Source organism: Rhinopithecus roxellana, chromosome 19, assembly GCF_007565055.1.
Source record: "Rhinopithecus roxellana isolate Shanxi Qingling chromosome 19, ASM756505v1, whole genome shotgun sequence".
Classification (NCBI taxonomy): Eukaryota; Metazoa; Chordata; class Mammalia; order Primates; family Cercopithecidae; genus Rhinopithecus; species Rhinopithecus roxellana.
In genome coordinates, this window is record NC_044567.1 from 33,215,451 (window position 1) to 33,228,319 (window position 12,869).

At 56.1% G+C, this 12,869-nt stretch overlaps 1 protein-coding gene and 1 long non-coding RNA gene across 2 annotated transcripts in view; one reads left to right on the plus strand and one right to left on the minus strand.

Moving 5' to 3' along the window:
* DNAH17 (dynein axonemal heavy chain 17) overlaps positions 1 to 12,869 on the plus strand; it is a 219,450-nt gene that overhangs the window by 142,412 nt on the left and 64,169 nt on the right. The window contains 8 exon segments of the mRNA XM_030922525.1: positions 1,171 to 1,280; positions 1,282 to 1,299; positions 1,891 to 2,039; positions 7,169 to 7,451; positions 7,541 to 7,714; positions 7,914 to 8,121; positions 8,635 to 8,800; positions 12,591 to 12,693. Of these exon segments, the coding sequence (XP_030778385.1) occupies positions 1,171 to 1,280; positions 1,282 to 1,299; positions 1,891 to 2,039; positions 7,169 to 7,451; positions 7,541 to 7,714; positions 7,914 to 8,121; positions 8,635 to 8,800; positions 12,591 to 12,693 (1,211 nt within the window).
* LOC115894719 lies at positions 1,466 to 2,544 on the minus strand. Its single transcript, XR_004054860.1, has 3 exons — positions 2,407 to 2,544; positions 1,899 to 2,071; positions 1,466 to 1,542 (listed from the first exon to the last, which is right to left on the minus strand). It is a non-coding gene; the product is annotated as an uncharacterized LOC115894719 (long non-coding RNA).

Consider the following 12,869-nt stretch of genomic DNA (forward strand, 5'->3'; position numbering starts at 1 on the left):
CCATTCTCCCGCCTCAGCCTCCCGAGTAGCTGGGACTACAGGCGCTCGCCACCTTGCCCGGCTAGTTTTTTTGTATTTTTAGTAGAGACGGGGTTTCACCGTGTTAGCCAGGATGGTCTTGATCTCCTGACCTCATGATCCGCCCATCTCGGCCTCCCAAAGTGCTGGGATTACAGGCTTGAGCCACCGCGCCAGGCCGGTTTGCACTTTATGAAAGGAACTCGGGGCCAGGCGCGGTGGCTCAAGCCTGTAATCCCAGCACTTTGGGAGGCCGAGACGGGCGGATCACGAGGTCAGGAGATCGAGACCATTCTGGCTAACACAGGGAAACCCCGTCTCTACTAAAAAATACAAAAAACTAGCCGGGCGAGGTGGCGGGCGCCTGTAGTCCCAGCTACTCGGGAGGCCGAGGCGGGAGAATCGTGTGAACCCGGGAGGCGGAGCTTGCAGTGAGCTGAGATCCGGCCACTGCACTCCAGCCCGGGCCACAGAGGGAGACTCCGTCTCAAAAAAAAAAAAAAAAAAAAAAGAAAGGAACTCGGGATGTTGGAGAGTGGGCTGCAGAAAGGAGCTGTGAGAGCTGAGGAGGTATCAGCGGGAGCAGGGTGGTCCTGACCAGGAGCCTAGGGGAGGGCTCTGCTTAGCCTGTCCCCCGCACCCTACCCATCAGAAGTGGCCCTCCCCGTGACCCGCTTTCCCTGTCCCCCTTCGCTGGCTTCTGCATGTACAGCTCACTTCCCCTACTAGAAGGCAAGCTCTGTACCCCGAGCCCCCACCTCACCCCATTCCATGCCTGACGCATGAAGCGTGCTCCGCAGACCTCTGCTGAGCATGAGTGGACAGATGGACAGAGCTGGGTGCACAGGTGCTGCGCCCCGTGGGGTGTTGAGCCTGGAAAAACTGAACCAGCCAGGGCCACAAAGAGGGGCTAACAGGGAGGGTACAGGGTCGGAGGAGGATGGGGGGGCCTCAGGCATGGAGACGGCATGTAGGAGGGAGGCCACAGAGAAGGGAGGGCAGGGAGCCCGGGCACCTCATGCCCGAGGGCCTCTGCTGTCCCTCTGAAGTAGGGGACAGGCCACCTCCAAGAGAGAGGCCAGGGTCAGGACCGGTGGGGACTGGAATGGGCCAGAGGGAAGGGCCCGGGGTTACACCACCCACCTCCCCCAGGCCTGTTCTCCACCATCATGCGAGACCTGGCCAACATCACCCATGACGGCCCCAAGTGGATCATCCTTGACGGGGACATAGACCCCATGTGGATCGAGTCTCTCAACACCTGTCATGGATGACAACAAGGTTCGCGGGCCCTGGACTTTAACCCCCAAGGTCACCCGAGGCAGAGGGACAACGGGGGCTCACAGGGAGGCGCCTATGCAGCACTCAGGCCCTGCATGCTGGGCTTGGGGCAGGCGGCATGTCTGGAGCTCCACAGGGAGCTATGAGTGAGGGGTGCCTTGTCGCGGGACTTTGTCACATGTGCTGTGGTTCTGCATGCACCTCACCTTACATTTAGCAGCAGGATGGGTTCAGGGTAAAGGCCTAGGGAGCAGAAATTGTTATTTAGAATTGTCTAGAAGCCATTTTTCTAAAAACGCTCCTCAGTTGGATGCAGAAGGGAACACAAGACTTTCCAGGATGGGGAGGGGTGACGGTTTGAGAAAGCAGCCCTGACCCCATGCTGCAGCCCTCCCCGGTGTGGGTGTCTAGAGGCTGCTGGAGTCAGGGAGGGCAGAGAAGTCCTGGGCCAAGGGGCTAGGACTGTGTGGCAGGGCTGGCCTGAGCCCCTCCTCCTTGTTTGGAGGTTTGCTCCGAGGACCCCCACCCCAGAACACCACTGGGACGGCAGGTGTCGCCACAGGACCCCACGGGCTGCTATCCCCCTCCTAGGTCCTCACCCTGGCCAGCAATGAGCGGATCCCACTGAACCGCACCATGAGGCTGGTGTTCGAAATCAGCCACCTGAGGACGGCCACCCCAGCCACCGTCTCCAGAGCCGGCATCCTCTACATCAACCCAGCCGACCTGGGATGGAACCCGTGAGTGGGGCTCTGGCTTTCCTCTTCCAAACCTCGGCAGGGAAAGACAAAGTTGTTGGCCTGTTTCAGAGTTGCATGTTCATTCATCATTCATGTGACAAAGTGTGTACCAGGCCCTCACCAGGCACCAGGGCCGCAGCAGTGAAGGGGTGAGAGACAGACCCGGGAATAAATGGTATAAATCCAAGTGACACGAGGCAGGGCGGCTGAGCAAACGGACATTTGCACAAAGTGCCGGGGAACAAGGGCTGGTGTGGGAAGGGAGGTCTTGGCCTCCATGGAGGTAGGAAGTCTTCCCAGGTGACTGAAGTTTGGGCTGCCATCTGAAGGGTCAGGCTGCCTCCCGGGGATGAAAACAGAGACTCACCAGACAAGAACATGTGCTCACAGGGCATGGCGGGGAGTGGGGTGTTCCCGGATGGGCAGTGGTCAGGTTCTCCTGGCCAGAGCATAAAGGGGGAGGCCTCTGGCGGGAAGGTGCTGATGCTGGGCTAAGGTGCAAACGGCGCTTTCCAACGTGACGAGGAAAAGCAGCCGGTCTTGCCAGCAGGATGGGGGCCGCTGGGGATGGGAGAGGAAGGGATGGGTTTAAGAGATATCTGAAATCTGGAGAAATGGAAGACTCCATGCTGGGGCATTACTGGGGTAAGAGGCTTCAGAGGAGCATCTTGGCTGGAGGTCACAGTTCATCCACCCGCCCACTCACTCACTCACTCATCCACCCACCCACTCACCCTCCCACTCACCCCCCCCACTCACTCACCCACTCATCCAGCCACCCACCCACCCACCCACTCACTCACTCACTCATCCACCCACCTACCCACCCACCCACTCACTCACCCATCCACCCACCCACCCACTCACTCACCCACTCATCCACCCACCCACCCACTCACTCACTCACTCATCCACCCACCCACCCACTCACTCACCCACCCACCCACCCACCCAGCCACCCACGCACTCACCCAGCACCCACTCACTCACTCCACGCACTCACCCACGCACTCACAGGCACATCCACCCACCACCCACCCACCACTCACGCACGCACCACCCACCCACCCACCCACGCACTCACACCACCCACCCACCCACCCACTCACTCCACGCACCACCCACCCACCCACCACGCACGCACGCACTCAGCCACCCACCCACCACCCACCGACGCAGCACCAGCACCACCACCCACCCACCACCCACGCACGCACGCAGCCACCCACCCACAGCCACCCACCCACGCACCCACCCACCCACGCACGCAGCCACCCACCCACCACGCAGCAGCACCCACCACCCCACGCACCACGCAGCCACCCACCCACCCACCCACAGCCACCCACCACCCACCACGCACCCACCCACCCACCCACCCACCAGCCACCCACCCACCCACCCACCCACACCACCCACCCACCCACCCCACCCACCCACTCACTCCTCCACCCACCCACCCACTCATCCACCCACCCACCCACCCACCCACTCACTCACTCATCACCCACCCACCCACTCATCCACCCACCCACCCACTCACCCATCCATCCACCCACCCACTCACCCACCCACCCACTCGTCCACCCACCCACTCGTCCACCCACCCATCCACTCATCCACCCACCCACCCATCCACTCATCCACCCACCCATCCACTCATCCACCCATCCACTCATCCACACCCCCACCCATCCACCCATCCACACCCCCACCCACTCATCCACACCCCCATCCACCCACTCATCCACACCGCCACTCATCCATACACCCACATGCCCAGTACTTTGCACACCTGCCATGTGTGTCCAACCCCGGATATTCCATGCTGAGGAGCTGGGCTCTCCAGGAAAGATGTAGAGAGGGATGAGAGAAGTTGGCTTTCTGAGAAAAACCAGCACTGTTGGGGAGGAAGAGGAGTCTGTGAGGGATTCAAAGGAGGAACGAACCAAAGGCACAAGGGAACCCAGGACATGTTATCCCAGGACACGTCATCCCAGACACCCAGCGACAAAAGCTTCAGGAGGGAGCAGGCTCAGCAGGATGGCACCCAGAGTCAAGCCAAGGACAGAAGAGTTCCCATTGCATTTGGGAACCAGGTGCACCTCCATCGCTCAGGGAGAACAGCTTCAGGGCGTGTTGAGGGCAGAGCCAGATGGCAATGAGTTATGGAGAAGCCCGCGGGAGGCTCTAGAAGTGAGGCCAGTCCTGCCTTTGAGTGCCGGAGGGTAGGGCTGGAACAAGAGGAACGACGCTTTGCAGTGTTTGTCAAGACAAGAATGATGTTTGACCATGGGATGCAAGCATGGCTGTTTCCAGGTGCACACAAGTCTATAGGCAAAGAAAATTAAATTTCCGGAGTCCATGCTGATGCACTTCTTTGCTCTCTGCGTGGGAAGTGAGACCCTCTGCCGGGAGGCAGGCAACACAGCGTGGCTAGGGTTTGAGAGGGACACCAAGTGAAATGTTCCCTGTGGAGACAGGGCCAGGAGCTGCTGAGCCTGGGTGCCTCTGTGCCGGCTTCTCCAGCAACACTTACCCGCTTACACGGTATCCTCCAGCTGCTGAAACAATGATCACTAATGGGGCAGCTTCAAACAACAGACATTTGTCCTCTCCCAGCGCTGGAGGCCAGAAGTCTGTGATTAAATAGGCAGTGATCAAGGAGTAGGCAGTGCTGGTTCCCTCTAAGGCTCTGAGGGAGAACCTGTCCCAGGCCTCTCTCCCAGCTCCTGGGGGCTCCCGGCTAGTCCTTGGCGTCCCTCAGCTTATGGACACACCCCTCCCATCTCCTTCCCACACACGTGGCCTTCTCCGTGTGTCTGTGTCCAAATTTCCCGCTGCTTATAAAGACACGGCCATTGGATTCAGGGTCCACCCGAAATCCAGGATGATCTTGTCTCAAGATCCTTGATTACATCTGCAAATGCCCTTTCTCCAAATCAGGGCACATCCACAAGGTGGATGTCCTTTTGCAGGGCCATCATTCCTACCCACTACACCATGTGTGGGAGTTTCCAGGGTAGGCAAAGACAATGTCCTGGGAACTGAAGCAAAGCCTGGGTAGGAGCTGCTGAGACACGGGGACAGGAAGAAGACAGGATTGTGGGGTCCTCAGGGGGACACCCTGTGGGAGCAGAGGGAGCCAGAAGCAAAGCCAGCGTGGGCCAAGGCAGGAACTGGACGCCTCCAAGGAGTAACCTAGAGGAAGCAGGAGGAAGAGACCTGAGGATTGGCAGAGGAGAGAATGGAAGTGGACGAGAAGCAGGCCCAGCGTCCCCAGACAGCAGGAGCAGCCCTCCTATAGGCAGCTGCCAGGGGCAGGGACACCCGACACACCCAGGATGGCCCTGGGGACAGGGCAAGAAGCCATGAGGACCAGAGGTAAGAAAGGCGGCCTGTCTCACAGCATGTCTTTCTCCCGGAGCCTGTGCTGGGCGTATCAGAGCCAGCACACACATCGGCACGCACTCAATGACTCCTACCAAGGCAGCATCACAAATTTGACACAAATATCTTCAAAGTAGAAGGCAGAAAGCAACAGCCTCTGCGTAGATTTGTAAATCAGTCTCCCCTACTGAAGACCAACTGGACTCGGAATTCAGTTCTTAGCTGCGACAGGCATGGAGACACCCTGCTTCGCTTAGAGACGTAGAAAGGTTTCCTCTATTATGCTGGATAATACAGGGTGCTGCACAGCAAAGACATTCAGCTCTCAGTTCTCTGTTGTGATAGAGGTTCAGGAAGGAGCGGGGGTCCCAGGACAAGAGCACACTCACAGAAGAGTGAGTGTCTGGCCGGGCACGGTGGCTCATGTCTGTAATCCCAGCACTTTGGCCAGGATTACAGATGAGGTGGGCAGATCATCTAAAGTCAGGAGTTCAAGACCAGCCTGGCCAACGTGGCGAAACCCCATCTCTACTAAAAATACAAAAATTAGCCAGGCGTGGTGGTACGTGCCTGTGATCCCAGCTACTTGGGAGGCCAAAACAGGAGAATCACTTGAACTCAGGAGGCAGAGCTTGCAGTGAGCTGAGATCGCACCACTGCACTACAGTCTGGGCAACAGAGCAAGACTCCATCTCAGAAGAAGAAGAAAAAAAGAAAAAAGAGTGAGTGTCTGTCCAAAGAGGCCTGTCTGTCGGTTGACGTAGGGCAGGCTGGCTGTGGGTGCTAATAGGAGCTTCCTGCTTAGGCCCTGAGCATCCTGGAAATGATGCACGTGCTGTGCTCACTGGCAATCAAGGGAGCCAGGCGCTAGTGATGCTTTTAGCAGACGCGGATTTGGCGACACTTACCCTGGACAGGCCCTCTTCTCTGAGCTTTAAAAATATCAGCCCATGTAGTCCTTGGAAATGAGGGTCATGGAATCACCCATGTTTACAGATGAGAAACCAGGGATACAGGCATGTGCAGTAACTTGCCAAAGCAGCAGCTGGCCATGGTAGAGCCAACTCAAGCCTGGGCAGTCAGGTCCCAGAGTCCACACCCCTCACCGCCATGGCGGGCCACTTCCACACAAACCACCCAGAGGTGTCTGTGGCTGAAAGTCTGATGTGGCTCTTCAAGGATTGCTGGTTGTATTGATTTGGACTCTTACACCGAACATGGCAAATTCAACTCAAGCTAACTGAAGCTTTAAAAAAAAGTGCAAAGGGGTGCTTCAGGCATGGCTGGATCCAGGAGTCCAGATGATGTAATGAAATATCCCCGTTCTTATTCTTGTCTCTCCTTTCTACCCCCTTCCTGTCCCCACCTTCCTGCCCCTGAGATGACATCATGAGATCTTTCTCCTTTTCTGTTCTCCCATCCCCCAGCCCTTGGTATGTGCGTCCCCTGTGATAGCAAGAACGGCTCCCAGCTGTTCTAGACCTACAGCACCCCCATAGCTAGCAACCCCAGAGAGGGCACAGCCCCCATGACCCTGGCACCCTCCTCCGACCCTTTCAGGGCCTGCAACTCGCCCCTCTGGCACCCTCGTTTGGACCCATTGACATACAGGCATGGCAAGCCTGAGGGCAGCCCCAGCAGAATTGGGTGGAGGTGAGGAGGGGCGTTTACCAAGGCAGGGACACTGGCAGACCCAGAGCAGCGCCTCCTGTGTCATCAGCGCCTCCTGTCACCCCCAGGGTGGTGAGCAGCTGGATCGAGAGGCGCAAGGTGCAGTCGGAGAAGGCCAACCTAATGATCCTCTTTGACAAGTACCTACCCACGTGCCTGGACAAGCTGCGCTTTGGGTTCAAGAAGATCACGCCAGTGCCGGAGATCACGGTGATCCAAATGATCCTGTACCTGCTGGAGTGCCTGCTCACGGAGAAGACTGTGCCCCCCGACTCCCCCAAGGAGCTGTACGAGCTGTACTTCGTGTTTGCCTGCTTCTGGGCCTTCGGCGGGGCCATGTTCCAGGACCAGGTGATGCATGGGGGGGCCTGGCCACCCACACAGGGTCTCTCAGCATCCCGCTTAGCTGGGCCCTGATTTTCACTTCTGTGTCTCAACAGCTTGTAGATTATCGAGTGGAGTTCAGCAAATGGTGGATCAATGAATTTAAAACCATCAAGTTCCCCTCGCAGGGAACGATTTTCGACTACTACATTGATCCTGACACGAAAAAGTTCCTGCCCTGGACAGATAAAGTGCCCTCCTTTGAGCTGGATCCTGATGTCCCACTGCAGGTAACTGTCCCCAAAGCAGGGCCACTGACTGGCAAGTTAGAGGCAGGAATCTGTGCAGCACCCCCACACGCCTGCGCAGAACGTCCAAACGCCAGATTTTCAACAGTAGGACCTTTTCAGTAGAACATGGCCTGCACGCTAACAGGAGGCAGAAGTGTCTGAGAGTCACAGCTCCCTTCCCTCCCTCCGCCTCCCCCAGGCCTCTTTGGTCCACACCACGGAAACCATCCGCCTCCGCTACTTCATGGACCTGCTCATGGAGAAGTCCTGGCCAGTGATGCTGGTGGGGAACGCGGGGACGGGCAAGTCGGTGATGATGGGGGACAAGCTGGAAAGCCTGAACACCGACTACTACCTGGTGCAGGCCGTGCCCTTCAACTTCTACACGACCTCAGCCATGCTGCAGGGTAAGGCTGGTCTGGTCACACCCTGCCTACCCGGCTGACCCCACAGCCCCCATTCCCTGCTGTCCCCTCTCACTGCAGGCCCAGGCACTCGCCAGCCACTTTGCACCTCCTCAATTCCCATGCCCCACCCGCTAGGCTTTCCTTCCTGAGTCGGAGACAAAGGAGGAGCAGCCGGGACCCCTCTTTCTGGTGCTCCCCGGTGGGCATGGTGATGGGGGTTTGATGGCCAGTCGAGGCAGCAGGTCCCCGGGAGTGTCTCAGCCAATCTGAGGTGATCCAAAGGTGACGGAGGGCAAGGTTCCTGCCACCCTCACCTCTCATCGCTCTGTTTATTCCTGGGGCTGTACCCGGTGCCCCCTCAAGGGCCACTTCCAGGGCAGGTGCATTTGGTAAAGTTGGATCCCAGCCAGGTCCCACCTTCTGTCCTCCGGGGGAACAGGTAGCGCCCCTCCCTACCTAACAGGCTCTAGTTCAGGAGGCTCAGGTGGGCGGCTGACCCTCTGCCCTCTCTAGGGGTGCTGGAGAAGCCACTGGAGAAGAAATCGGGGAGGAACTACGGGCCACCAGGCACTAAGAAGCTCATCTACTTCATCGACGACATGAACATGCCCGAGGTGGACAAGTATGGGACGGTGGCCCCACACACCCTCATCCGGCAGCACATGGACCACCGGCACTGGTCAGATGGGGCGGGGCCCGGGGGAAGGGCGTGGCCACGGGGCGGCGAGGGCGGGGCCAGGGAGGGGTGCAGGAAGAGGTGGAGCCCCAGGGCAGTAGGGCCGGACTGGTGTGGGGCCATGGGGAGGGTGCTGCAACCTGGGTTGGGAGACACAGGTCGTAGCTGGGCCCCCAAGCTTGTGTGGCCACAAGGCATTGAGGCAGGGCCAAGGCAGGGGAGAGGTTGTATCCGTTTCGTCCATCACCCATTTCACAAACATATAATTGTGGCCTAGAGCCCCAGTGGAGGGGATCCCCCCTTCCACCGAGGCGTCTGTCCCACCGGAAGATGAAGAAGCACATTACCTGGTAAAGGAAGAGCCCTCAGGAAAACCCCCAGCGCAGTCACAGAGGAGCCCCTCAGTTCCTCAGAGTCCCAGCAGAGAGATGCCCCTGGGGAGATGGTGCTCAGCTGGAAGCTGTGTCGCCCTGGCTGTGGGACCTTAGACGGAGAGCATTCTGGGTGGAGAGAATGCCACGTGTAAAGGCCTTGCCGCACGTGAAGGAGCCCAGGGAGGCCCGGTGTGGCAGGAATGTGAGAGCCAGAGGGAGAGGGCGTCCAGGGCAGCTGTGGCCAGAATCCCAGGGCCTTAGTACAGAGTGCAGACTTTCTCCTAATGGCACCAAGAAGCCGAGGGTGGCACGTTTAGGTTTGCAGCTTGGAAAGATGAGAACATTCAGGTCAGTTGTCTCTTTTTTTTTTTTTTTTTTTTTTGAGACGAAGTCTCGCTCTGTCACCCAGGCTGGAGTGCAATGGCTCGATCTTGGCTTACTGCAACCTCCACCTCCTGGGTTCCAGGAATTCTCCTTCCTCAGTCTCCTGAGTAGCTGGGAATAAAGGCATCCGCCACCACACCCAGCTAATTTTTGAACTTTTAGTAGAGAAGGGGTTTCGCCATGTTGGCCAGGCTGGTCTTGAACTCCTGACCTCAGGTGATCCACCCACCTCGGCCTCCCAAAGTGCTGGGATTACAGGTGTGAGCCACCGTACCCAGCCACAGTTGTCTCTTAAAATAAGCAAGTATCCCAGGCCAAACCGGAGCATTCTCAGGCCAAAGGAGCCTAGAAGCCAGTCCATTTGTTCGTGAAGCCTGGTCTCATGCCAAGAAAGGGAGGCATAGGTTGCCTACTTAAGGTCAGGGCCCTAATGAGTGGCGGAGCTGGATTATTATTATTAATTAATTAATTAATTTATTTATTTATTTATTTATATTTTTTTCCAAGACAGAGTTTCACTCTTGTTGCCCAGACTGGAGTGCAATGGCGCGATCTTGGCTCACTGCAACCTCTGCCTCCTGGGTTCAAGCGATTCTCCTGCCTCAGCCTCCCGAGTAGCTGAAATTATGGGTGCCTGCCACCACGCTCAGCTAATTTTTGTATTTTTGTAGAAATGGGGCTTTACCATATTGGCCAGGCAGGTCTTGAACCCCTGACCTCAGGTGATCCGCCCACCTCAGCCTCCCAAAGTGCTGGGACTATAGGCGTGAGCCACCGCACTCAGCCGGAGCTGGATTTTGAGTTCAGATATGTCTGACTCCATCATCTGCCTTTGCCTCACTAAATGACACTCCCAGAGCTCACAACTGTAGGAAGCCTATGCTTGCTGCAGGCTGTGATGTGGGGACATGGGCGTGAGAGGTGGCTCCCTGCGGGAGGGGACATAGCTGCCACACTGAGCAGGGAGCCCGGAGAGAGTCTGACATCATTTCAGAAGAATCGACCATGGTGTGGGGTGGGAGATTTGAGGGTACCCAGACAGGAGAGGAGGGCAGGTGCATGCATGAGAGCCCACTCGTTCCTCTCTGCAGGCAGGTCTACTGTGAGGACCGTGGGAGCTCAGCCTTGGCTCCCCCAAGTCTCAAGTCCCCTTCCAAGAGCTTCACAGGGTCATGTGTTCGTGTAAAATTTCCTTAAGATTTTTGCTTTCTTTTCCTTAAGGAGGGACCTCCACATTCTTAAGCTTCAGCCCTAGGTCCACATCTGCCCTGGAGTTTACCCTGAAGGATCTTCAGGAGGGGTGGCAGAATCAGATTTGAGTTTTCAAAAGATAAAAGATCCCTCTAGAATATTGGATTAACATGGCCCCACAACAACAGGGAAGGATGGACCGTTTAGTGGATGTGTCAGGAAAAGGCTCACTTTTGGAAGAAAAGTCAGGCAGACAAGGGTGGGGCCCATGGGAAGGACAGGCCCACAGGCAAAGGGTGAACTGTGAGGTGGATAGAAGCAAACAGGGACAACATCCGTGACCTGAGAAGTGTGCGCAGGGGAGACACCATGGACAAATATAATGGAGAAATAAAAGAATGGAAGAAAACATTTGCAATGTGTAAAACTGACAATGGATTAATATCTGAAATATACAAGGAATTACTAGAAACTAATAAGAGACAACAACTTCCAGCATACAGCGTGCATGATGGGGGGGAAAAACAAAAGTGCTGAGCGCAGTGGCTCACGCCTGTAATCTCAACATTTTAGGAGGCGGCGGCAGGAGGATCACTTGAGCCCAGGTCACATAGTGAGACCCTGTCTCTACAAAAACTTAGCCGGGCATGGTAGTGTGAGGCTGAGGTTGGGAGGATGGCTTGAGCCCAGGAGATCGAGGCTGCCATGAGCTGTGATCACCAATGCACTCCAGCTGGGGTGACAGAGCAAGACCCTGTCTTAGAAAAAAAAAAGAATAGTGTAGTATGACATCAAGGAAATTATTCAGCCTATTTTATTTATTTTTTAAACAAAGTCTCGCTCCGTTGCCCAGGTTGGAGTGCACTGGCATGATCTCGGCTCACTGCAACCACTGCCTCCCAGGTTAATGCCATTCTCCTGCCTCAGCCTCCTGAGTAGCTGGGATTACAGGCGCGTGCCACCACACCCGGCTAATTCTTGTATTTTTAGTAGAGACAAGGTTTCACCATGCTGGCCAGGCTGGTCTCGATCTCCTGACCTCAAGTGATCTGCCCACCTCAGCCTCCCAAAGTGCTGGGATTACAGGCGTGAGCCACTGTGCCTGACCTATTCAGCTTATTTAATAATAGCAGCCATTAATAATTATCCTGATGACAGGGATGGTGAACATTTATTGCATACTTACTGTATGTCAGGTACCCTTCCCAGTGTTTTTTCATATGTTAGCTCATTTTATCCTCCTAATGACCCATTGCACAGGAGAGAATATTGAGGCACGGAGATGTTAACCAACTTCCCAGAGCCGCAGCATTGCTCAGGGGAAGAACTGGAACATAAACCCCAGCCTGCTCTCTGAGCCACTCTTTTACTCTTGTTTCAAAATTTCTCTTGAGAGCATGAAGTCACAGCAGCTGTTTCACATATTGTCAGTATCTGTGGAGGGTTTTTAAAACCACATGGAGTAATCCCAGCATTTGAGAGGCCGAGGCAGGCAGATCACAAGGTCAGGAGATCGAGACCATCCTGGCTAACACGGTGAAACCCTGTCTCTACTAAAAATACAAAAAAATTAGCTGGGCATAGTGGTGGGTGCCTGTAGTCCCAGCTAGTCGGGAGGCTGAGGCAGGAGAATGGGGTGAACCCGGGAGGCAGAGCTTCCAGTGAGCCAAGATCATGCCACGGCACTCCAGCCTGGGCGACAGAGCAAGACTGTCTCAAAAAAAACAGCAACAACAACAACAACCAAAAAAAAAACAAGGAGGGCATTCTTGGAAGGGAAGTGGGGGCAGGGGATGGCTCCTCCAGGCCGGGGGTGCAGCATGAATGCTGGTCTCCCCTCTCAGGTACGACAGACATAAGCTGACGTTAAAAGACGTCCATAACTGTCAGTACGTGGCCTGCATGAACCCCACTTCTGGATCCTTCACCATCGACCCCAGGCTTCAGGTAAGCAGAAACCACACTCATTCCCGTCACCTGCCATGAGTCTGAGGCTTGCTTCTGGCAAATGAGAGGAAAAACTTTGGTTTAGGATGTTAGGGCTGCAGGCTGACATTCTCTGGAGAACTCCTTAACCTTGCAGAATGTATCAGAAAATTCCAGGGCATGGGGAGGACGGACAG